Raw genomic sequence first — 27040 nt, 5'->3', positions numbered from 1 at the left:
GTAGGAGTTCCATTTGCTTTACATCCTCACCAGTACTTGATCCAGTCAGATGGTCAGTGCTTTTCATTTTAGTCTTTGTAGGAAGTAGATGGCGGTATCTCACTGTGGTATTCATTTGCATTTCTGTGATGACCTGTGATGTTGAGCATCTTTTAATGTGCTTGTTTGCCATTTGTGTATCTTCATTGCCAAAATGTCTGTTCAGATATTTTCCCATTTTTCAGTTGGGTTGTTTTCTTACTGTTGAGTTTTGGCAGTCTTAATATATTGTAGGTGTAAGTTCTTTATCAAATCTATGCTTTGCAAAGATTTCCTTCCAGTGGCTTGTCTTTTCATTTTTTTAAATGTGGTCCTTTGTAGAGCAGTTTTGGATTTTGATGAAATCCATTTTATCAGTTTGTTGCTTTATGGGTTGTGCTTTCAGTGTTGTAGCCAGGGAGTTTTTGACTAACTGAGTGTCACAAGATTTTTGTCTGTTTTCTTCTAGAATTTTTATAGTTTCAGGTTTTACATTTGTGTCTCTGATCCATTTGGAGTTAAGTATTGTTTATTTTGTGAGGTAGGGATTCAAGTTTTTTTTGTTGTTGTTAATGGGTAACAAACTTTTAGAGCACCATTATTTGAGAAACCACTCTTTTTGGTGAAATATTTTTTAATATAAAAATAGGACATTTGTAAAATACAGAAAAATATAAAGCCTACATCGTGCTAATCTTTAAAAATAACTTACCTAGATATATTAAAGGGTATTGTAGGGATAGTTCTAATTGTGTATTTTACAAAATTGGAGTGATGGTATATTCTGTCTTGCTTTTTAAAATTTTAGCATTTTATCCGTGTTTTCCTGTGATTTAATATTCTTTAAATGCAAGGTTTTTAATGGCTACGTAGTTTATTCTGTCTTAGACGTATACTTTACCCCTTTTATTAGACATTACCAATTTTTATTCTTAAAACATACTTTGAACATGCTTATACTGAAATCTTTGTTTCAAGTGCAGTGTGGTTTATAGACATTGTAAATATTCAAATGAGAAAAGTGCACTGAATCCCACGTGGCCGGGATGTTATACACTCACATACTAATGACAAGAAGTGGGGCAATTCTGAAGCACTGACAACAAGCACTTAGGGCAGTGACAGGGGTGGGGGTGTTTTAAAATTTTTGTTTAAATTTGAATATTTGAATATTTACAATGTCTGTAAACCACACTGCACTCCAGCCAGAGCATCATCTTTAAAACAAAAATTTTTGTTTCCCACCTTGCTTGCTTTCTTTTTCTTCTTTTTTTTTTTTGCTTACATTTAGAAATTTACCAGGTCAACATATCAGCATACATGAACATTTAAAGGGCTTTGATTACATATTTCCACAATGTAGTCCAGAACATTTTAACGGTTTACACTCCCACCAACAACTACTAACAAACTTTAATTCTTATGGCAAATTTTGTTTGTTTCTTTGAAAGCATCAGGGATGCTCCGGGACACCCTCTCTTGTTCTCCTCAGCGTCTTTCTAACATTCACTCTGGCCAAGTGCCTTGCTCCCCCTCATTCTCCTCATATGACCCTTCTACTTGCCACTGGCAGGGTTAAGCAAACTCCTTGCATCTCTTGCCTCTTTTACGAAAACGTTTATGGGGTTGAATATACATTTCTCCCAGCTCAGTAAAGAAGCCCCTCTTCGCATCTGAGATGAAAAGTTCTCCCTTTTCTCAGGCTCCCATTGTGTCCAGTCTCCCAGAATGCTCCATTTCTCTTCCCTGCTTCTTTACCCTCACTAAGCACAGAAGCTTTCCCAGGTCTTCCCCACTGGCATCTTGAGTTGCCCCTCAGCTACCAGCCTGTCATTTTCTTCTCTTCCAGTGCAAAGCTCTTTGGAAGAAAGCATCCTTTTGTTGGAAGTCGCTTCCTTCTTGCTCAACTGGCAATTCACATGAGAGTGTTTCTCCCTCCTCCTCCTTCCCCATTCTTGCCCTCCCTCCCACCCCACCCCATAGTCTTTTTTGCTGAAGTGTGGTGTCTTCATGCCTAAGTGGTGAGCTCTAGGCAAGAATTTCAGGGTGGTTCTAGAACTCATCATAGCTTTGTCTTTTTGTGGGGCTCGCCATCTTTTTCTTCCTTCTCTTTGAAGCTCTGTCTCTGCCCATCCCCTCTTTAAATCAGATTGGCTATCACTAGACACCACCGTGACTTAACCATTAACTTGCTTTGAGTCTGTCTGTGTAGGAGTGAGTTGTACAGCCCTGTCTACCTTCTTTGCATCTCCTTAGTCACTGGTCAGGCACTTAAGGACCTGTCTGTAGGAAGTGCCCGTTTGTGCTGCTTTTCAGCTCTCTGCTTTAGATACTCCAGCACCCAACTTCTGTATCTCATTTGAATAAGCACACCCTATACCTTCTTCCCTCCCCCCCACACCCCCACCCCTGTCACTGCCCTAAGTGCTTGTTGTCAGTGCTTCAGAATTGCCCCACTTCTTGTCATTAGTATGTGAGTGTATAACATCCCGGCCACGTGGGATTCAGTGCACTTTTCTCATTTGAATATTTACAATGTCTATAAACCACACTGCACTCCAGCCAGAGCATCATCTTAGAATCTGTAATAATCTGTGGTGCTTGTCTCTGAGTTCTTCTGGCATGCCCCCCACACACTCTCATGTCCTCTTTCCTTTAATGTACTTTCTTCAAGGTAAAAATCACCAAAACTCCATTGTATTCTTTCCCTTTTCTGACCTTCTGATGTACTTGTTTATACCATAATATTGTTTTTTATTGTTGCTTTGTCCTTCTGATACTGCCTTATAAGGGCAACTTTTATTTTAAATAACAGGCATATTGCTTCACTTGGCATAAGGTGTCTATGCCATGGCTACGGCTGTCTTGGAGACTCCTAGAGAATAGGGGTCATGCCTGTTTGCATCCCAGTAATTTCAGATTGGTGCCGTACGTACTAGGTGTTGGTAATATTTATTACATCGGTGTCAGCTACTTATCTTAATGGAGCAGGAGCCACATACAGTGGAGCGTTGACTCTGGTCTGCAGAAATGAAGTAGACGACTTCTGCACAGACTTCCCAGCAATCCCTTTTCTCTCTTGCTCTACTACCCCTGGTGTTAGGCCTTCCTTACTTGTACCAGCAGACGAAGCTGTGAATAATCCAAAACCTTGAGTACTTTGGGGGTACATGTTGGTGTTTCTTTGAGTGTTGCTGAAGATGGTCTTGCCACCTGTGAATGCACTTTAAAATGAATGGTAGTCTCATTGTAAAGACACACTCAGGAGCTGAGCAATTGTCTTTCTCCTTACTCTGCCTCTACTCTGGGACATTTCTGGTTTGCACCCTTGCCTGCGAACACATGACCTGAGGGAATCTGAGAGGGTTTCTCCAAGCTGTTGTTTAGAACAAGATCTACACCTCAAAAGTTTTTCCAAAAACTGTTATAGAGAAACTGTTAGAGATGTGTTTCAAATGTAAATGAGGGAAATAAGCAGCAATTTTGAGGAATGACAGTAAACTGGGAGTAATATTTGAATAAAAATATGAACAATCTAGATAACTTGATTCGGTGGGGAGATATTTAAATCTAGCGGTATTGATTTATTTACTTTTCACTTTTCAGTGTACTGTAAATATTGTATGTGTTTCACATTTGTTTCTAACAGGAACTGAGCTAGATTTTCCGATAAAGTATAAAAACATGATAATGAATAAAAACCAGTTTGGCTCATACGCCATTAACCAGATTGGATCACACTTTTGGAATTTCAAACTAATTCTTCTTTTCTTTTTAGGTTGCCTCTTGGTGCTGCATTGGCCGTATTTGGCACCCAGAAATGCTTCATTCTGTGATGGTCTATTAATAAGGTTACCTTGTAGAGTTTGGAGCAGGGCCTCAGGTAGGTGGCTTTTATCATTATATGGCATGGCTTTCAAAGTGATCCACTATTTCAGTTTCAGAATAATTTAAGATACCGTATTAAAAGCTTTGAAAAGCATGCCACATAATAAGCATGCCACTTACTATTTTAAGGTCTATCAATATGGATTGTGTTCAGCAGGACTTTATTAATAGTTATAGTCTAATGGAAGGATTGAAATACTGGCAGTGAGCAGTCTTCCTTACTTTGTGCACAAAATGCATAACTGCCGTAAAAGCTTATTTGTTCATGTTCCCCAAATATCCCGCAGATGAACTTTTAAGATCCTCTTTCTCCTCTTGCTCAGAGTGATAGACTATCCCATGTTACCACTATGTCTTCTTCCTGTCTACTGAGAGGGATCCGATAAACTCCCGGCAGGTGAGGAAGGCTGCTCGCTCTGCTTGCTGGGATGGGGCAGATGCTAGAGTAAGGAACTCCGTGGGGCAAGAGCAGTTTGCTAGCCTGGTTGCGAAGGGGACACACCCCAGCATCTGGGCTTCCCAGCCTATAGGTGCAGCTCAGTGGCACAGAATTGATAGTGATACTTGGAAGTCCAGGCATCCGTGGATGTGGGACCAGGTAAGTCTGTCAACAGGACCTCACGCACAGGATCAAGGTTTAGAGGCCAGGACCCTCAGCCCTAGGGAAGTAAGAATGGTATGAATAAAGATGGCTATGCCAAGTTCCAGAGGATAGGCTCAAGGTCATAAACTCCACTGAGGGCAGGCAGGGGGTGGGCCCTGGGGAAAGGAGGACACAGCCTGAGAGCCAGGCAGGGTCCCCCACTGTGCATGAACAGAGTTTTACAGTCAAACAAAATGTACATAAACTAATCTGGCTAAAATTTCTGATCACAGTATTCTCTGAAAATTAAGCATTAAAATCTAGTTAGCATAAATGTTTAGTCATTTGCATATTTGTATAGTCAGTTTTTTAAAGATGTTAACGGTTTTCAGTGTTGCAGATTATGGGGTTTTTTTTTTTTCTTTTTCTACTTCATTGTCATTTTTGAACCACTTTTTGATGAAACTGTTTTAGCAGCTCGAAAAAAGAAAAAACTTTTCCAGTCCTTTTATGGAGCCAACAACATTTATGTAGATTTTCTCCTTTTTTATTTTTCTTGTATCAGTAATCCCTCAGACATTTTTTCTGAAATTTTCAACATCATCCTCACATTTTAATTTCCCATGAAGAACATCCTCTTCCAAGATTTTGAATATTCCTTTTTCTTTCCTATAAAACTTCATTGGCTATTTCCAAACGATAAGTCGGAAGGGATGCAGGCTGCACGCGCACAAGGAGCTGTGGGACAGAACATGTGAAAGCAGATATGTTCTGAAAATCTGGGCTGATGGAGCGCACCCCAGCTATGTCTCCCTGCCTGTCGGGCCGCCTGCAGGCCCCTGCTAGTATGTGTCCACATGTTCCTAGCTTTCAGCACCCCCTGACAGAAACTATTGGGACCCCCCACCCAGGTGGTTGTGATGCTCCCCACGTTTCTCCTCTGCCATCCGAGCAAACAAACAGCCTCCTCCTGCAGGGTTTGTCTTCTGAGCCTGCTTTACGCTGATGTGAAATTGCAGAAACACCAAAACATGGTGACCTGCTGTTCTGATTTCTGAAATCCCTTATCCAGGCTATAGTTATGGTCAAAAAATATTTATCAAGTGTCTGCTACATGCCAGGATGCTGACCAGGTGCTGGGGGGTGGAAAGATGAATAATAGTCTCCCTGCAGCTGAATTTAGAATCCCCAGGGGTGGGGAGACAGGTCATCTCAAGGAGAGTGTCACAGTCTGTATTAGAGGTAAAAGGCACCCCGAGGCATAACATTGTTAAGTTCTTTCTCGTTCAAGTTAAATCAGTCTAGGAATGTAATTACCAAATCTCTTCTGACTGGGATGGCCTGGGCAGTGTACATGTCCTCTGGAGGTGGAGGAGGGAGTGGCCACCCCGACTTGACATTTTTGCCTAGAGTTAATCCTTTTTATTCAACTATAGGAATACGTAGAGGTGGTGGTTTCCAGAGCTGGTTGTGACCTGCACGGTTACACGGGCATAACTTAAGGACAGGGTAATGGCAAATATAGAGCCTTCCCTGAACTGGGCTATTTTTCATGATACAGCTTAATGCTGCTCAAGATTTTGTGTGTGTGTGCATGTACACACACACACACACACACACACACACTTATATCTCCTCGTATAGCACAGTGCTAGCCTGTATTTCAAGTGCACTTTATTTTGAGATGGTTTAAAACTAATTCCCTGCATGAGCTTTTGTAACTACATAAAATCTTTTCTCCTCATCACTTTTGTTGGAACATGCGCTGTTTCTGCCTAGCCATTTGCATTTGTAGACAGACACAGTAGGAGTGCTTGGAGAGTTCAAACATGGAACCTAGATGATGCTGTGTTCGTCATTTTAGTAGTATCAGTCAGTTAACCCTAAATGAATGGAGACATGTTCTCCAGGTGTTTGTGGTCCATCCGTGTGAACATTTTTAGAGTTGATGTCTGGCATTTTTGTTGTCACCCCAGGAATATAAGAAGTCAGTGGTCATAAAAACAGCCCCTCACAATTTGGGAAATAGGCAATTTTCAAATTGGGCTAACCTGTGAATCACTTACTTTATACCTAGCCAGAGCACCAGTATTTTGGAAATGTTTCATACCAAAAAACAAAGCCAAGAAAAGCTCTAAAAGCCATTAAAGTCTTGATAAAGCAATCTTACTTGGTATTCACATATCATTGATTTCTTTGCTCTCTCCCAAGCACCATTGTTTCCCTTGTAAATAGTTCCCCTCACACATCCTGTTTGCAAATACTAAGATCACCCTATGTGATGAAAATGGAAATACTTGATATGCTACCCATGTGTATGTTTTTAGCTTTTTATTTTGATAAGACTATATAATCTTAGGGGGAAGAATCCTCCATGTACTTTTTTAAAGGAAATGCTGACTTCTAAGTCATGGATCATTAAAAAAGAGAAGAAAAAAAAATTTTACTTAACATGACATTTATGTTCTATAAAAAAACAATGAAAATATTTCAGAATTGGAAAACAAAATTCGATTGTCTCTCCTTTCTCTCTGGGTACTCTAGAAAATGTAATAACACAGCCATACCCAGGTTCCAGGTGGCCCACAAGGAACATCCTAATTGTACAGAGAGAACTGATGTTGGGATTTGTGGGTTCCACTTTGGAATCCATTGTCTTTTTCCTCTTGGTTCTTAAAAACAAACAGGTCTGCTTTTTCCCTTCACTTGTCTGTTAGGTTTTATTATTTGTACATTAAACATAAGGCTTTCTACATATGAGTATGGCTAAATTTTATGCTAAGTGTCAAAAGGGGTGTGCTAGAACTACATTTTAATGAACTGCTCAGAAGTTGAAAATATCAAGTACAGTCATTCAAAGCAGGCAGAGTTATTTTTACTAATTTTAGTTAACTATGACTTCTATAGGAAAACAAGTACTGTAGTTGTTAGTATTTGGGGTATAAAATGTGTTAATCAGGTACCTGCTTACAGCTTTGGTGGATCAGGCACGATCCCAGCTCTTTGCCCTGTCTCCTGCTTCTTTCTGTCCTCTTGAGGCCTCAGCAGCCCCATCTCACCATCTGACCATCCTGCTATATCCTTCCTACTCTGTATCAGGCATGGGTGCAGGTACCAGGCATATTTTCACTTTAGCAGTTTTTATTAGGAATGGGGACTGGATTGATATTACCTACTTGTACTGATTCCTTAGCAACGGATCAGTCTGAGAAGGCTTGTTTTCTGAAACAAAACAAATATTTTAGACTTTACAACAGTTGCTGCTGTTTTAATCTAAGCCTTTACAAATAGCTGGTACGTTTCAAAAATACCTTGTTAGTGGCTTAGTTTGTTGGACCAAATTGTATCCATACCGTTACTATGTTTTACTTGAACATAGATATGTATATTCTGTCCTGTGTCTGTTATGGTGATTGAGCAAGCCTGTAGTTATTTTTGATGCTGGAAAGCACATGCTCTGCTTTAATTACTTTCATTCATTCAAAATAAATAAGTAAGTAAAACTTTACTTTTATGGGAAAGAGCAGTGAATAAATAAAACTGACAGAGATACTGCCCCAATGCCGCCTACAGTCTTTTAATAGTCTTGCAAGATATACTTCTCCTCCTATTTTCCATTAATAAGGGATTCTACACACCTACAGAAATGGAATGCAGTAAAAATTGCCACATAACATTCCTGATCAAAAAAGTGTGCTGACTATGCCATTGCCCTTACTTTAGTATTGGTCTGCTGTTATCTTGTTAATTTCTTTCACTTCTTATCTGAAGCTCTGTTATGTTTTGTACGTGTGAGTTAAAGTACTGACTATTGGTAAGTTTCCTTTTGTAAGCTACCTATTTATATGAAAAACATGTTTTAAGCAAATGTTGACATTTTCTGCATTGTTTACTCATGGTGTTTTATGATTAGCATATGGGAGCATAAATAAAGCTTTGATTATCGATGGCATTTGCCCTTAATCATCAAAGTGTATGTTTGACTTTTAACCTAAATACGAACAAATTATTGATGCAGGTAAGTGTCCTAAGAATTCACAGCTGTTAGATGAGTGACAGAGCTGTGGAATTGCAAGTATAGAAACAGTACAGGGCTGTACTTAACACCAACACCTCATAGGAATTTGTTTTAGTAGACCCTCTGATGTATAATTCATTTTTGCTTGTTATGTTTCTGTATGAGTCACTGTTCTAGAATGTAAAACGTAGGATGATGAACACATGTGTGTGCACGCACACACAATGTTCCCTTTACTTCCTGTTTTTATGTATGCGAAGTTGCCCTAGAAAATAAATGTGTGTTTCCGTACCAGCAAAAACTGGAAGGGCATCCTGAAGTGTTGTGACTTTCTCAGGGCCAGTTGAAATGGGTATATGGGTATATTGCTTCACAATTCTTAGATTAAGGCAAAGAATTTGAATCGTTTGAAAAGCATAATAACGGCTATTTGACACATAAAAAAGAAAGGTAGGAGAAGACGTTTTGTTGTAGACTTTTCAGAAAATAGTAGTTACTTTTTAGAAGTTTTTCTTACTTCTATAAAAAAGAACACAGATCAGTTTAGTTGACATTTTAGTTAGGATTACATAAATGCAAATGGTATACTTTTCAATGTTTATTTTATCAAGCCATATAATAATGAACTCTAACTGGATCCTGGTTTCCTTTGTTTGGGGAAATAATTAGCAGCCCTTTGAAATTATTGGGTCACTCATAAGAACTCAAAATAGTTAGATTGAAGTTAGGGAAATTAACTGTGACTTTGGAATTACGTTCTGCGATAAAATGAATGAAAATCTTGGCTTTATTTATTGTTTTATTTCAGGCTAAAAGATGTAATGGGTAATTTTGTAGACTATACTAGTATTTCAAATCAAGATAGAAATTTTAAACTATATTGAAATGCTTCAACTCTAAAGTTTTTATTATAAGTGCCATTGAAGAATAAGCATCACTGAAATTTTTATGAATTATTTGAGATGCAATAAAATTTATTTGGTCAGGAAAAATACAAAAATGTATTGTTTACTAGTCAGCTTCTATATTTGTTTCTGCCCAAATCACTGTCCACTCAGATAGATATGCTAGTTATTTTAACTGTTATATAAATTACTTAAAATTTACTTTGCAAACTGTCTTTATTAAAAGAAGCAAAGTCTTATATTTGTTTCCTTTTGCGGATCATATTGGCAGTTCCAACAGAGAAAATAGGCACTATTCCGTGTTCTTGTCTTTTAAATGTAATATGGGACTTATCCACTTGCGTAATGGTTTGCCAACCCACCCTTCTCCTAGAATGCAGCCCTGTAAGAGTGGAAAAAGGAATTTTTAAGGCTTATGCCCATTCTTGACCACATACATGCTGTCAGGATAGTCAGCTTCTATGAGTCTCTCACATTAAAATGGCAGTGATGATAAATGCACCTACCTCTCAGGTCCATTGAATTTTCCAGGGAGGCCATAGAGATGAAAACACTCTATACTTGCAAGGTATTTATATTATTAAAATAACACAGTACACAAAGCAGGCTTTCATGTTCTTAACTACCAACCAAAACCTCAGTATGTGCCCTGGGCAAGTAAGTATTTACAAAGTTAATTTTATTATTTTACAATTTTGATGTGCGGAATTCAGTTCTTCCATTTATGCATGTCCTGTGCTTTACAAACGAATGGAGCTTTTGCTTTAACTTTTTAAATATCTTTTATGAGTCTGAATTTGTATTCAACTATGAGAATAATGCTGCTTTCAAATATACCTCTATTATTTTTGTAATGATGCTTGAATGTTCTCTAGTAAATATTTTATTTACACATCAAATTCTTAAAAGTATGTGAAAATTTGATATTAGGAGAAATTAATTAGATTTGTGTTTGGAACATTATGTAAAATTGTTTCCACTTAGCTTGTCATTGGTGAATCCTTTTATTATTGTACTTTAACCATTTGATTTATATTATCCCCCTCATGCTCTTACAGTCATGAGTTCTGAACATTCAACTTTAAAATATTCAGAGCTTATTTCTTTGTGCCCTGTAGTCTCTACAATTGATAATACTATAGTTGTTTTTTCTGCCTTTTGACCATTCTTTTCACATTTACTTGTACAATCGGGAATTATTAACAGATTTTTTTTTCTCTATGCATGTTCTTAGTTAACTGAAGATCATGCCAATAGGCATTATTTACAGATATTTTAAGATTTTTCAATAGTGATCTTTTAAAACCAAGTGATGCTTTGTTCTTGATACCTCTGCAGCAAACCCGTATATAGTTTCCCTTGCATGGTTTTGAAATCTAAAGAGTGCAGAGTTATTGCTCCATTTTAGCAATCCTTGCAGCATTCTGGGAAATAGATCAGCAGGTGTTGCAGGTAGCAAAAAGTGCAGCTCAGAGAGACCCTCCTTGCACAGGTATGTGTCCTGTAGGCAGATGAGGTGCTTTCTTCAGGAGTCTGCTCTTTTGATAAGGTTCCAGATGCACTGACTTTGTCTATTCCATAATATTATTAAACTTAATGAAATTTTGATCAATTTCATTTAAAGATAGTAACCCTAATATCCATTTCTCTCAGTAGGCAAGTTAGATTTTAAAAAATTAAAAAATTGAATTTGGGAAAGAAGCGGGAGTCATTCAGCATCACAAAATGCCATTTATATAGGTAATACTACTTTATTTTTTGTTTCTGCATTCATTTGGTCATGTAAGTGTGCTTAGAACTAATAAAAATTTGCAACTGGTGAAAATTAATGCATGACTTGTCAGCAGAGTATGGAATGTAAGCATGTGCCATGAAATTGCAATTCTTTTATCCTTTATTTTCCATCATTTACATACTGATTCCATTTAGAGTGTAGTCCATTCTTATTCTTTGTTTCACAGATTGGCCAAAATGGGAAGGACTGGATTCCGCTCTCTTCCACGAAGAGTCAATGGGACTGGCTAAGATCAAGGTCTGAGGCTTTTTCCATCTGTCATCAGGTATGTATTGAACAAGAATCACTACAGTTCTCTGCATGTTTCTTTAAAGTATTTGATATGCATATTATGAATGTGGACTTTTATTCAGTGTTGAGTTCACAACCTTATATTATCCTGTAGTTTTAAATACACCTGTAACTAATTTGAGTTCTGTAATATATTGAGATGAAAAGCTATTATTAGCCATGAAAAAATTTCAGCTGGTCTTAGAAAAGTGTAATATTTGAAATCTGCAGTTGTCTTCATTGCTCAGTATGTACATCCAAAGATAACAGAATTTACTTGTTACTCCGTATTATCACCAACTTTAATATAATCAAATGTTTGTCTATGGTTTCATGGTGTACTTTCAGGACTTTTTTTCATTGACTTAGAAGTTACATTTTTTCCCCCAACTGGAATTCTCTGCCCCTTATGCTTGGAACTCATAATACAATAATGACAAATATGACCAGTCTTTGAAATATTTTCAGATACTCGTTATATACAGGGACTTAGATATTTTGCATTCCGTGCTGATTTTACAGTTGACAAGTTTATCAGCTTATTTCCCACAGTGCTCTAAATAGGTGCATAAAAGCATCATGTTAGGAAATCAAAGAGTCAGAATTACTGGGTTTTTTCCTGCCTTGGCAGAGTGGTTTCTGCCAATTTACAGTGCCATTGCTCGTCACAACAGAATAGTTCTGGGAGAGCTAGAGAAGCTGTCTCTTGAATGAGAATATAACAGGAAAAGAACACGTCCCTGAGAGTTAGGAACTCTAAAACTGGGGGAGCATATTGTGTTAGCATTAGTAATAACCGTTGTGTTAACTGTGTTAATGTCACTTTTAAACTGCAGAGGAGATATAGACAATTCGCACAACTTGAAGGGAAGGCCTTGTCTGTGTCTCCCTTCTGATAAAGAAAGGGTACACAAAGCAGACACTGGTTAACTTAACCCACAAGCCTTCCATTTCAATCAAGTGAGTGGATAACAGCCCTATTTTGCCTGTTTAGTGACAGCCTCTACGTTAAAACACAGAGGGATGCACTGTAATATACACTTAGTCTTATAGAAGTTAGGTTAAACAGAGAGCCCCTGCGAAAGTGTAACTGGAATCGGCAGGACTCAGCAGGACACATCTATCTCTTAAAGGCAAACTAGGGTCAGTCTGATGCCAAAACAAGGGCTATAAAGAGACTGGTTTTTGTTTGTTTCTAAGTAAATAATGGGTGGAAAAGTCCAACTGAGTAGTGGTTGATTAATCATCATTTAGCCACGTGCAGTTTTCACTTCAAAAAGCAGATCTTTTTCAAGAGAGGCTGTAGGTCTCCTCATTTCTGTGTCTCTTAGAAGTACTTTGCCAGATTGGCAGTCATGAAACTTGAGTCTCTTTAACTCTTTTGTATCAGGTGGATCTTTGGGAAGGTGGTTTCTCACTCTTAGAAATGCAGTTAATAATATTTATTATCTCTTGTCCATGAATTTCCAAAGGTTCCCATCAGTTCAAACATTTCTGTGTAAGTAGACATACTCTTTGCCGTGTGATCCGTACATGTCCTTCTTCCTCAGAGCAGCCATAGTGCATTGAAGCTCTGATACGCCTTTTACCTGAAACGCCTCCGTAATGATGCGTCCTCGCACAGGTATTGGGCTCCAAGCCAAAAGTCACTCTGGTGTACTGCACATGGGTTACAGGTGTGCCCAAGACTGATACCCTCAGCTCTTCGGGAGGCCCGAGGACTCTGGCTCATGCACTAACCTCAGTGTGCCCAATGAACAGAATCATTTTCTGTGATGTGCAAAAAGGTGAAGAAACTTACCCTGACCAAGTCTTTTTCCCCTGAGGGATAAGGAGCCATGATCCTCACCTCAAATAACTTGACAAGGTGTTACCATTTCAAGAATGTTACGAAAAGAAGTCATTTCCACTCTTGACTCAGAAATCCCTCTGTATGTGCTAACACTGGTCTCAAGAGCAAATTTCCATTCTGGGTGGTGCCTTCAACTCTTTCAGGCCTCCCGTGGCTGCATTAAACACTTCTTCCTTGGACTGAATGGTTCACAGGGTGCCTAAAAGAGTTTCTAGTTGCTTCTCTGTATTTCTCTATAACACAGAGTCCAATTAGAGTTTACTTACACAAGTTAAGATGTTTTTTCTACCTTAAAATATTTGCAGAAACATTTTTCTGTTTTTAGTCAGATTTCTGTTGTCTAATCCTACCTTGTCAAAATTGAAGCTTCATAGTGCCACTTTGAGTGTCATGTTTTGATGCTTCCTGAGAGTTCCTGCGATCACTACTGCTTTCCCTAAGTACATTTGTCAGGTGGAATTTCTGGGGGTGTGTGAACTGTTCATTCTGAGCAATGCGTTAATATGTATTTTGGCAAATGTAAAGAGACCTACAGATATTACATTAGACCAGCTGAATCCATTTTATGGTTTCTTTTTGAATTCAAAAGCATCACATAGCAAATAAAAATTTTAAAAATTAAATTTAGTTACAAACTAGTTGTTTCTTATTTTTTTTTCCAGTCCCTTTTTGCTTTCTTTTACGACCACATGAAACTTGAGAAGCCACCTAAAGCTAAATCATTTAGTGGAGTTGGGCAGTTCCCAAGTGTCCAACAAGAAGGCCTGCTTTAGGCTGCGATGGCCACTGTCATTCCTGGTGATTTGTCAGAAGTAAGAGATACCCAGAAAGTCCCTTCAGGGAAACGTAAGCGTGGTGAAACCAAACCAAGAAAAAACTTTCCTTGCCAACTGTGTGACAAGGCCTTTAACAGTGTTGAGAAATTAAAGGTTCACTCCTACTCTCACACAGGAGAGAGGCCCTACAAGTGCATACAACAAGACTGCACCAAGGCCTTTGTTTCTAAGTACAAATTACAAAGGTATTAAACTCTATTTGTCTTTCAGATTATATTTTCTATTATGTTGGCCATGTGAAGCCGTTGTAAACGTATTTATATTTGTATACACATTCTTGAGCTGCTTTGCAGAGAGGAAATGTTAACGTAGATTAGATGTTGGCTAGCTTTAGTATGCTAAGTCACATACTTTGTTGTGTTAGTGTCTTTGGATTTTTTTTTTTAATGAAATGCTTAATAAGAGTAGAATTTCCGTTTGTGCAAAGAGATTACAAGGAGAGGGTATGGACGTTTACGTGAGTATGTTCAGCCTCACTCATTGGCTTTTGTAGTAATAGCTACGAACCAGAGAATCCTGAAGTGGCAACTTCAGCGGCTCAAGTTCTGCAGTGTTTAGGGATATTGACTGTCCTTGTAGCACATGTTAAGTTAAAGCGTGTCCATTAGCAGGGAGCCAGCCGGTTTTAGCATAGCAGCTTAGCTTCCGTTTGAAAAGTGACTCCCTGCCATTTGTGTCGTGATACTGACAGAATATGTCTGTGTTTCAAGGCACATGGCTACCCATTCTCCTGAGAAAACCCACAAGTGTAATTATTGTGAGAAAATGTTTCACCGGAAAGATCACCTGAAGAATCACCTCCATACGCATGACCCCAACAAAGAGACGTTTAAGTGTGAAGAGTGTGGCAAGAACTACAACACCAAGCTCGGCTTCAAGCGTCACCTGGCCTTGCATGCCGCAACGAGCGGCGACCTCACCTGCAAGGTCTGCCTGCAGACTTTCGAGAGCACGGGAGTGCTGCTGGAGCACCTTAAATCACACGCCGGCAAGTCGTCCGGCGGGGTGAAAGAGAAAAAGCACCAGTGCGAGCATTGCGATCGCCGCTTCTACACCCGGAAGGATGTCCGGAGACACATGGTGGTGCACACGGGAAGGAAGGACTTCCTCTGTCAGTATTGTGCACAGAGATTTGGGCGGAAGGATCACCTGACTCGACACATGAAGAAGAGTCACAATCAAGAACTTCTGAAGGTCAAAACCGAACCAGTGGACTTTCTGGATCCATTCACCTGCAACGTTTCTGTGCCTATAAAAGATGAGCTCCTCCCGGTGATGTCCTTACCTTCCAGCGAACTGTTGTCAAAGCCATTCACAAACACTCTGCAGTTAAACCTCTATAACACTCCGTTTCAGTCCATGCAGAGCTCGGGACCTGCCCACCAAATGATCACAACTTTACCTTTGGGAATGACGTGCCCAATAGAGATGGACGCTGTCCATCCTTCTCACCACCTTTCTTTCAAATACCCATTCAGTTCTACCTCATACGCCATTTCTATTCCTGAAAAAGAACAGCCACTAAAGGGGGAGATTGAGAGTTATCTGATGGAGCTGCAAGGTGGCGGGCCTTCCTCATCCCAGGATTCCCAAGCATCATCATCTAAACTAGGGTTGGATCCTCAGGTCGGGTCCCTGGATGATGGTGCAGGGGACCTCTCCCTGTCAAAAAGCTCTATTTCTATCAGTGACCCCCTAAATACGCCTGCCTTGGATTTTTCCCAGTTGTTTAATTTCATACCCCTCAATGGCCCTCCCTATAATCCTATCTCAGTGGGGAGCCTCGGAATGAGCTATTCCCAAGAGGAAGCACATTCTTCTGTGTCTCAGCTGCCCCCGCAGACACAGGATCTTCAGGATCCTGCAAACACTCTAGGTCTCGGCTCCCTGCACTCCCTGTCAGCAGCGTTCACCAGTAGTTTCAGCACGAGCACCACACTGCCACGTTTCCATCAAGCTTTTCAGTAGGAGTCCCAGACGTGGACTGATCACAGAAACCTATGTGTAGCCCTGCCTTAGAGGACCATTTTTATTTTAGTGCCTACTTTAAAACTGCATAAAAACTTCTGCTTTTGTACAGTACCAATTTTCATTAAGCCAGTATGAAATAGAAACAAGCTTTATAAATGAGCTTTGGAACCATTTGCGTTCAGTTATGTTTACCTGGGTATTTTGTCCACACTCACTGCCAATTGTCATATTTTAAGATGCTTTTTCCTCTAGGAAAGCCATTATTAGCAGTAAAGTCTTACGAGTCCCGCATTCAAATTGCTTTGAGATCTTAAAATTTCCAGTTCTGTTCAATAACAGTGGCTCTAGCTTTTGACATTTGTCTCATTAAAGATGTTTGCAACAGAATGTACATTTTCTAAAATGTATACGAATAACCTGAGAGTTTTTACATTTTTACTACTCTCTAAATGGATTCATAAGCAAATGTTTTCAGATGAATTCAGAATCCAGTTGGGGAGATAATAGATGTTTCTTAGATATACCATAATTTCTGGTCAGTATATTTTGAAGACTTTGCTGTTGTCTGGCTCAAATATTTGCCGTCTATATTATGCACATACAAGGAAAACAAAACCTAAACACAAAGCACCAGTATTTATAGCAAAAAAGAGACTCCTGGTGAGGTGACACGCATTCCATGTTACTCCGTAGTTGGCCTTAAACTTGTATGCAGGATATTTTGCCACATTGCAAAGTCGCTCTTTCCAGTTTAATAGTGCTCATTGTGTTACAGCATCCGAGTCTTCAGAGTCAGTGTATGGCTAGATCTCTTTAATCATTTACGCCTTTCATGGCCAAAGGGTGGGTCAGGTGCAGCCAGCAATTCTGTTTTAGTTGTCAGTCCACAGTCCAGAATCAAAAGCCATTGTGGAACCACAGATGTCAGGGGTGTTTATCCCAGAGTGGACTGTCTCTTCTTCTGTGGCGTGATAGTCTCCTAAGAAGATAGATGTGAACACTTGGTTCAGCTTGGGAACTTGTCTAGGGACCCTGTCCCTTGTTGCCAGGGTTGGAAACTAGACTCTTGAGGAGTAAAGGAAAACTATATCGCTCACATCACTTCTTGCTGAATTTAATACAGTTTTCTTTCCCATAAGAGCCAAAAGCAGGAAACAAAACAGCCCTACCCCCATGGTATCTTTCTTATTCAGTGTTGATTTATCTTTCCTTGCTATTTTCAGATGGAGACTTTAAAATTAAATGCATTAGAAAGCTATTTGAGGAATGACCACAAAGTTTTAAGCAACTAAAAATATATACAGTAAAACCCCACTTTTACACGTCTCTGGGAAATTGGGGGAGAGTTGCAAATCTATTAAATATGTAGAGTGGGGAGAAAACTAAAGCAGAACAAGCACTGTCTTAGGTAATGTGAAAGTAACAATCAAGAATATTGTGTTCACTGAATAAAGTAGTTATTGTGGGTTTTCCTCATATTAGACAACCACCATAACCTTTTTGAAGGTCAAATTATGCTTTTCTAAATATTGGTTGGGACATCAGCCTACAAAACAGATCTATTAAGCACTTGTTAACACCTTATTTTGGGACCCTGTCTTTTGGGGTGGGTATGAAGGGGAAGGTTTATAAAAGAGTATATATCTCTTAAAAAAAAAAAAAAAAGAAAAAAAATATTTGAGCACTCATTAGCCCTATACGGAAGCTTCTTTTTTCATTTGTAGGGCCAATTATCACTGCAGATTGTGATGTTTACCAAGAATTTCTAAAAATGAGTGCAGATTACTGAATATAATACATTATTTAAAATATTTGGGAGTAGTATAATTTGTGGAGAAATGTAAATTGTAATAATGTAAATGGGGGTTTCACTATATATATTATACACACACACACACACACACACATATATCGCACTTCATAGAATCAGAGTTGCTCTCTTAAGGGAGCTTTGGCTCCTGATATTTTATCATGCTCCTATTTTTTTTTTTTAAATTCTAGGAGCAGTAGTTTTTATACTTATGTATTTAAATTTTATTATAAAAAATACATTTTATTAAAAAAAGTGTGTTCCAAAGGCATTAAAATTATATATGTTTTAATAAGGAAATACATTTAAAAATTTTCAAACTGCTCCTAAGCTTTTGATTAGGAGAATATTTGCTCTGAAAGTAGGCTTTTAGCTCTGCTTTATTACTGCTTCCTTTAGTTTCTATGAAACAGATTGCTTACTTAAATCATTAGTTGAATGATTAGTGTTCAATATTGCTTTAATCACCATTTTTTAAAAAAGGAAAAAAATTGGTGACAGAGCACAAATAGAAAATGTACTTTTACACAGAAGTCACAAATACAAGTGTGGAAGCACTACTTTGTCTAAAATTTGCTTAAGGAAAAGTCAAATTAATGACCTGAGACGTTGGCCTTAGCAGGCTGTATTTTACTGCTAAAAAACAACTAAAAAAGGGAGTACCAGGATTTATTCAGTAAGACATTTTGGAAATGGGGAATGGCGCCATATATGTATGTATATTTTTAGGCTAATTCTCGCCCTGCATGGAATTCAGATACATGGAGGCACGTCTTTCAGAGCACCAGGGCTAACATTGTAGTCTTAATTTTCATGTGAACACCTCTTTGCCTGTTGCCGCCTCATAGACTTGAAACACATGCGAGGAAGAGGGAATTCAGCTTTTGTTTTTCACGTTGACTATACTGGTCACTAAGCCCTTTTTGAGATTATTTCTGTTAAACATGAGGCATATTCATTTATTTTAATTGCGCAGTGGTTTAACAAGGATGTAACTCAGAACTGGCTCTTTTTTTTCTAGAAAAAAATTGACATTTGTTTTTACATCAACTGGATGGGATTAAAAATAATTACTGCCAATGCTGTTTTCATTCTCCCCGTGGCCAGAATCATCATCCTTGAAATTTCTAGTAGTGCCTTCACTTGGTTTAAAAAAAAAAAAAAGGGATTATCATTAAGTAAAAATATTTCAGTTTAGAATTTGGACCTCAGACAAGATATTGAACCTCATTCAGTTGAACTTCCACACGTGTGTACAAATTCAATCACCAGACACAGAAGCATGAGTGTGGAAGGGTCTCAGCATTGTAAGCAATATTATCCGCTGATGTATGCAAATATCATCTTTATAGTTACTGGTCACTGTTAAAACTCACATTTTAAAATCCTATTACCAAGTACAGTTTTCAGAAACTTCAGTTGTCCTGGCTGATCACACCCCACTCTTTGTGCAACTTTTTAATTTCACTTAGTGTTTTTTCCAAGCTATGTATTTTTGCCTATTTGTTGCTTGTGCTTTATTATTCTTAGTCATTTGTGGAATATAGTGATATATTGTGTTAATTTGGACAGTAGCGGTTTTTAAAAACCATATACTGACTGAAACATGAGCCAGAGCTGATTGCTTTATTAAGCTAATAATGAATGTTAAAGAGTACATATTTCAGGATCATTCATCTAGTAAGCAATACACATATATAGGCCAATATTTTTTTAAAAAATAAAGCTTGGTCAACCTCTATACTACACATATTACAAGATATAGCACTTTCAAAACGAATCTAAACCTTTACAGAAACTTTCTTATAGGTTATGCCTTTTATTTTAAGATTTATTATAATTTGTTTCAAGTGCCATTAGATGATATATATGTAGGCCTTTGATATATAATGCTTTGTGTTCAAAAATGGTAGATGTATTTTAAACAGGTACATTTTTACAGTGTTTTCTTATCAATTTGCTATATTGCACAGAATCAGTGTGTGTCTTTTCATAAGGTTTTACAATGGTTTATTTTTTTACAAGGTTTACGTGTTTCAAAACACACTGTCTTCCCAGTATGTAAATTAAAAAATACCAGTTCACCCAAGTTGCTTCTAGCCTACTGAGATCCATGTGACATTGGAGGAGGTCTTTTAAATGTCGAGTATTCCTCATTAGCAATAGCGGACTGTTATCTCTGCCAAATAGTGCCTAAGTTTACCTTGTCTTATTTGTTCTCACACTGTGTCAGCAGCCGTGTCTACAACATAAATAGTCTGTCGCGATTCCATAGATCCATGAAAGTCGCCTTGTATAGTTTTGTGCTAGAAACCCATACGGAGTGCCTTTTGGATCACATAAACTGATACCACCCGCATTGGTAAAGGCACACATAGATCATCACCCTTAGGCCCTTCTCAGTTACCAATCCTTTGAGGATGGAAAGGCAGTGTCTTTTGATAAGTTTATCTTGCTCTAGAAATGACAGAACTATTGCTAATGTTTGAAACACTTCCTTGTATAAGCTTCAGTGGTACAGATGAACCAGAATGAATGTTTATCTTCTCAGAAACACTCCTTCAATATTATGTTGGATCATGCTGCTAATGTAACTTGGGATACAACTCTTCATGGTGCTACAAACGTCTCTGTCTTGTTCAGTCGTATTTTTTTAGCCATAGGAAAAAAAGGACTCCATTAGGCATAAAGGTGTACAATATATTTTTATACTGTGACTTAATCTGTCATTAACAGACTTTTAACACCATCCACCACAATGTATTCACGTGCACTTGCAAAAGGAAATCTTGGACGTGCAAATGTTATCAGAACAAACCCAGCTTTTGTCCACAAGGTGACTCTAACTCAGAATGAAAAGTGGGCTTTGTAATATGGTGTGGAGTGAAGAACATGCTGTATGTTACTAACAGCCCGTTGAATTTAACAAAAACTGGGAATCCATTAGGAAATGGATTGCATCATGCCTGAACATAAGCTGGACTGCTGAAATTGTATTTTTAGCTGACGAAAAAGTGTTTGGACTAGTACTCTAAAAAACGTTTGAATGATAAAGTTTTGAGTCAAAATAGAAAAGAAAAATCTGCATTCCAGGCTGAATTTTGTATATTTTTATTGCATTTAAAATCGCTCTTCTGTGATATTGGGAGATCAAGTGGCTTATCATGTATATCATGTACTTAAAATGTATTCACAAACTACTGTTGTATTTGTATAAAATATAGACAAAGATCGTATTTTTTGTGTGTGTATAAGCTCTGTAAAATAGCAATCACATTCTGAAGCTGCAGTGATTCTACATTTTCAACATCCACATCCAAAGGAGCAAGCTATTTATTGTCCAGTTACCCAGATATAAAATATTAATTTGCTGCTAACAAAACAATAGTACTGCAGCTTCTTGTGGCCTACAGTGTTATGTTTGCTGTAAGAAAAAGATATGTGAACTCCACAAAATATATGAATAAAATTATAGAATGGCTTTAGATAATGTAGATCTTCCTGAAATTTTAATAGATGATACATTTCTATTGGATATAACTTTTTCTTTTCACTTTGAATTTTAAATATCTTCTCATTGGGTAAATACACAATTCTAGTAGCTGACTCGAGGACAATACTTTGTTGTTGAAACGAAATGTAAAATTCCAGGGTGTCCTTTGTTTTATTTTAAAACTTCTGTACCTTTAAAGGAAGGATAGAAACTGTAAAAGAAAAAAAGTCAGAAGATCCTGTATCAAAACTGTAATCCAGATGAGCATCCAAAAAAGGCAATTAGAATGTATAAATCAATAACGTCTCTTGTTCGTGTGAGAAAAGATTGCCATTAAGCATTCCTTTAACACCTGCTGTCTGCTGGTACTATCAGTTGTCCTTTTAGAGGTTTCCTTTGGGCTCTATGTCTAAAATTTTGCTGAAAACCCTCCCTTGGCAGCTCTCTGGACCAAAGCACGCACACCACTTCTAAGGCTCATCAGTGAAACAGGAATGCAGACGTTATCTGACGATTCAGTTAATAATCTGAGCAGGAATCAGCTGTAGAAAACATGTTTTATGTATCTGATAACCTCTTTTGGGGTGATAGGAAAATTCCCTCTTTACCTTTGGCTTTCCTGTTTTAAGGATCCCCCACTTTCAGAGAGAAAAAGACTGAAGAGCAATTTGCAGTGTCAGCAGCCCCTCTTTTCACCAGCTTGCTTCTGGAAAATCAAAAAGCATGGCTTTGTTAATTCTTAACACTAAATACATTTTTATTTAAATTCAGGCACTTGAAATATTTCAAGGACTAGTTATCAAAACATGATGCTTTTCTTAGTTAAAATACTTTGAAAAAGTACATTTGGAATTAATTCACTTAAGGCATAATCTCCCTTATGGAAAAGTAATTTGAAAAGCAGTTTGCTCATTTTTCGTTTGTGTCACTCTTAAGAAGTTCATACCAATGGTTTACCATTGAGGGGAGATGGAATTTCAAGTCTGACTATACATAGCTTGAGTTTGGCTGTCACTCTTCCTTAATCAGGCATTTCTTCAGCAAAAGGCATCACTTTGTGCTAAGTCCTAGGGGTATTACAAAGAAATCAGCTTTATAAAAAAGGTTGTTTTCTGATCAGGCATCTACATGATGATGGCAGCGTCATTGCAACTGCTGGAAAGCCTAAATACCATATTGAGCCATACCCAGTTATCCTTTTTTGCAGATCAAAAATGGTCAAATATTGGGAGTTTCAGCCTAACTAAAACAAAACGATAAAACCCAGAATGTCTTGACTTCACCTGCATTCTATTCAACACAGAGGTCAAAAATAAATTTTTCTACTCTGAAGATGTTTGACTCTTGGCTAGTGTGATGGTTAATTTTGTGCGTCAACTTGGCTAGGCTGGGGTACCCAGAGAAAATGTTGCTGCGGAGGTGTTCTTTTTAGATGTGCTTAACATTTGTAATCTGTTGACTTTATGGGGCGCCTGGATGGCTCAGTCGGATAAGTGTCCGACTCTTGGTTTCGGCTCAGATCATGATCTCGGGTCATGAGATTGAGCCCAGGGTGGGGCTCTAGGCTCAGTGGGGAATCTGCTTGAAGATTCTTGCCCTCTGCCCCTACCCACCCCCCAAATAAATAAATAAATCTTCAGAACACTACCCTCCATAGTGCAGGTGGGCCTTATCCAAGCAGTTGAAGGCCTTAAGACGAAAAGACTTAGGTTCCCCAGCAAGAGGGAAGTCTGCCCCCAGACTGTCTTTGTACTCAGAATGCAAAATTAACTCTTCTCTGGATCTCCAGCCTGCCGGCCTGCCTTACAGATTTTGGATTTGGTCAACCTCCATGATTACATTAGCTAATTTCATATATATACACACACACACACACACATAATATACATGCACACACACATTCATTTATATATTTATACACACATCTGATTGTTTTCTCTGGAGAAACCTGTTTCATATGACTAGATTCAACTTTCATTCTTTAGTTGTGCTGGTATTACCTTGAAAGAAGTAGAAATATTTTCTTCTCTGATATGCTGTTATGCCAGAGAATGTAAATTCCCAGGTTCTGACTGCTTTAGAAAAGAAACACACACACACACACACACACACACACACACACACACACACAAGAGCTCAGTGCTTAGTGGAGATTGTGTCCATAAAGGAGTCCTCAGAATCTCCTTTTCTGTACTGTTATCTTGGCTCCCATTATTGCAGATGATGAAGGGTTTTCTCCTTATGAACAAGTTTTTAAAAAATGAGAACAGAGGGTGCCTGGGTGGCTCAGCTGCTAAGCGGCTGCCTTTGGCTCAGGTCATGATCCCAGGGTCCTGGGGTTGAGTCCTGCATTGGGCTCCTTGCTCAGTGGGAAGCCTGCTTCTCCCTTTCCCACTCCCTGCGCTATGTTCCCTTTCTCGCTCGCTCTCTGTCAAATAAGTAAATAAAATCTTTTTAAAAAATGAGAACAGACTAACCTTCCTTTACTCAGTAGAAGCATACTTGAAATGTAGACCAGTATTTATTACACATGCACACGTGGAAATGTAAATTGAATCTTTTTTGAAAATAGGCAGATAGTCGATTTATAATACCACTTATAATAAGGCTTGGGGTTCTGAGGGGATGAGAGTCAGAAGTATAATGGATCCTCACATAAGCTGTGGAATTTTGTGTTTTGTGATATTAGAATTGTTGCAAAGATTTAACTTTTGGTTTATTCTATTTGTAATTAGAGAACTTTAAATCTTTTTATGGGGTGGGGATGGGGGAGACCTTTCAAAGTGTTGTTGGTGCATTTGGTAGTCTTATTGGAATGATGTTGGTAAACTGTCCCGCTTCTAAAAATACATAATTGATCTGTTATTATCATTCGCACACCCCTAATGACATTTCTAAGAAGGCTCCTGTAACCAGATTTTCATGCCCTGGGAACGTTCATTGTGTAAGTAGGTTAATAGCCTAAGCCATGCCCTATTTAAGATTTCAAGGTATGTCAGTTTTTCCCACCCCAGAATCTGTGGTGCTCAGTGGTTGTCACAGATACACACCCTTTTAAAGGTCTCAAAGACCATATTGTTTAAAGACTTCGGACAGATGAGTTCAGTTCATCCAATTTTCAGAATTCAATTACCTTTTGCAGGAGTAAAGTGCTACCTACTATTGTATCTTCTGTTATAAATTCTTTCATATGCTATTTCCATATTTGCCTCTAAACTGTACCTTGATAAAGAGAGTGTGAAGTCAGTACCAGACGAAAGTTCTCATCTATTCTTAGCAGTCTGCCCATTGCCTCCTCTTCCTTTCTCTGATTTTCGTGTGATGTTAACTCACTGTTCTCTGTGCTTATCTATCCCTTTGCCTACACTTGTCCCTGTAATGCTTCCTTTCTATGGTCCTGCTTATGAATCCACATAGCAAAATCTCACCATCTTCCACTCCCTTTTTAAATGACGGCTCTTCCATTCCATACCTTCTCTGGTCTCACCCGCTGAAAGGTAACTTACTTTCCCTCTGAATATTTATTACAGCATTTGAGATCTTCTCAAGGATGTGTATATTTTTAACTCTTGTAAGTACTTGAGGGCAAAACCCTGTTCACACAGTTCCCTGCACCTGGCAAATAACACATATTTGTTGGCTGAAGTGTAATCAACCATCAACCATCTTACCATTAAAAGAAAGTTTTGTGAGTAATAATTTTATCACTTGGATTACCTTTGTTCTATAGAAAAGTTTATCTGATACACCAAAGATTGTGTCAAAACTTCCATTTTATTCTGCCCTTTTGCACCAAAATGAGCAAATTCCACAAGAACGTATGATTTCTTCAGAAGTAAACCACTCTAAATGCTTTCCCTACGATGGACCAAAACTAAGAACCTGTGAGAACTCTAGTTCTTATCAATTTGGACTTCAAAATCTCAGACCATGGAGTCTTTAGCTCTATTTAAAATTTCTGGAGTGTGACTAGTTAACAGGCATCAGTAGGTAGGGTTCTTAGATTTTATTTCATCAAGTTCTTGTAACAGAAGTTCTCCCTTTGAAATTTCCCTCGATCTTATCTAAACTTTAATTTGCCCTTTCTCCTCTGCAATTAGACCACTGACTAAGAAGCCACTGAAGGAGAACCCATTTGTTTGCTTACTCTACATAGTGAAAATCAATTTGTCCTTAAAAAAAAAAAAAAAATCCAAACTCCAAAACTAAAGCAGACCTTGGAAGTTCTCCCCTCGCCTTTACAGACTAGTCCTGGGGCCATGCAACTAGACAAGGCAGGGCCCTGGGGTCTCCTCACGTAGCCCAGAGCTCCTTCTGCTTTCATTTCAGGTAGGCTGACTTTCCCCCAGCCGAGCCAACCCTGACTGGGAGATACGCCACTACCACGTGCAAGGCTACAAAGCAGAAATCTCTTAAAAGTCTCATGCTTTGCCTTTAAAATTCAAATTCTGGGAAGATAATGAAAACGTCTCTGCTGCCCTTGTCAGTACTTCTTACTATCTTCATTTTACATGAGGAAGTGAAGGCTCGGAGAGCTGGTGACCTGAAGTGGTAGGGTTTAAACCAGGTTATTTGACCCCAGGGCCTGCACCCTTAACCACGATAGTTTAAGGAGAGCCAATACGCAGGCATCCAGGAGAGAGAAAGGTGAGGATTGAGTACTGGGGAGACAGTACTCCAAAAATATGATGAGAATCCCACCCACCCACCCACTGGCACCAAGCTGAAAGAAGATCCAACACGTGAGATCAACACGTGCAGGAGATTACCAAAAAAGACCTGTTCCACCAAGTCAAGAAAATTGGACTGAGCATTTTCACACCAAACTAACAACAAAATACATGGAACAATATTTTAGAAATGCTAGGAGGCTTTGATCAAGCCACAGTCTTAAGAAAATATGGGGAATTATGAGAATAAATGAAAAACAAACACAAAAAGTATCCATCCCAGATAACCTACAATTTGAAAGAAAATCAGAACTGACATCATACTTACCCGAAATAGTGATAGAAGCCAGCAAAGCCAAACGAGTTGTCAAACAGACGTTCAAAAAAAATATAACTTCTGGCACATAAACATTTAGAAAGTAAATTACTCATTATTAAAAAAAAAAAAAATAGCTGCAAATAACCCAGAGAAGCAATAATGGGATCAACATGGACATCTCAAGAAAGCAGAAGATACTTAAGTGGTGAACAATAATAATAATTTGGTTAAATTTAAAGTTACGATCATTTGCTAGTGAATAAGCATTTTTGAAAGAGAAATTCAACTGTAATGCAGATGTCCTCACCTGGGTGTGTGGCTAGGGCTTACATATCAAGGTGTGATCACACATGAAAACTCTGGAGACTTCCACATGAAACCATATAACATGGTACTATGGAGTGAGATTTGGAGCAATCTAGTTTGGTCGGAAGCAATTTAGCACAAAAAGAATACTGGAGAAACTCAACTTTTTGAAGAAATGTAAAAAGACCCCCAAATTCTCACTATTAGGAAGAGGAAGGACCAATGATGACTACCCCTCGGGCATCAAAATTCAATAAATCTCAGGGTTGGAACCCCATACAGTGATTCAGTTTGGGGGGACTGGAT

At 38.4% G+C, this 27040-nt stretch overlaps 1 protein-coding gene across 5 annotated transcripts in view; it reads left to right on the top strand.

Annotated features, from left to right (window-relative positions):
* The window catches only part of PLAG1 (PLAG1 zinc finger), a 48474-nt gene extending 30683 nt beyond the window's left edge, over positions 1-17791 (top strand). The window contains exons 2-5 of one of the 5 annotated variants that reach the window (XM_032882585.1): positions 3797-3901; positions 11374-11472; positions 13992-14350; positions 14876-17791. In XM_032882585.1, coding sequence (XP_032738476.1) covers positions 14109-14350; positions 14876-16133 — 1500 coding nt within the window. In that variant the 5' untranslated portion in view covers positions 3797-3901; positions 11374-11472; positions 13992-14108 and the 3' untranslated portion in view covers positions 16134-17791. Of the gene's footprint in view, positions 1-3796; positions 3902-10776; positions 11473-13991; positions 14351-14875 lie in introns of those variants that run through there. The other 4 variants (XM_032882586.1, XM_032882588.1, XM_032882587.1 and 1 more) reach the window with 4 other exon arrangements.
* Positions 17792-27040: the final 9249 nt, after the last annotated feature.

Source organism: Lontra canadensis, unplaced genomic scaffold, assembly GCF_010015895.1.
Source record: "Lontra canadensis isolate GAN:19392208 unplaced genomic scaffold, GSC_riverotter_1.0 scaffold83, whole genome shotgun sequence".
Classification (NCBI taxonomy): Eukaryota; Metazoa; Chordata; class Mammalia; order Carnivora; family Mustelidae; genus Lontra; species Lontra canadensis.
The sequence above is the reverse complement of the archived record's forward strand: the minus strand, read 5'-3'. Positions and strand labels throughout refer to the sequence as shown.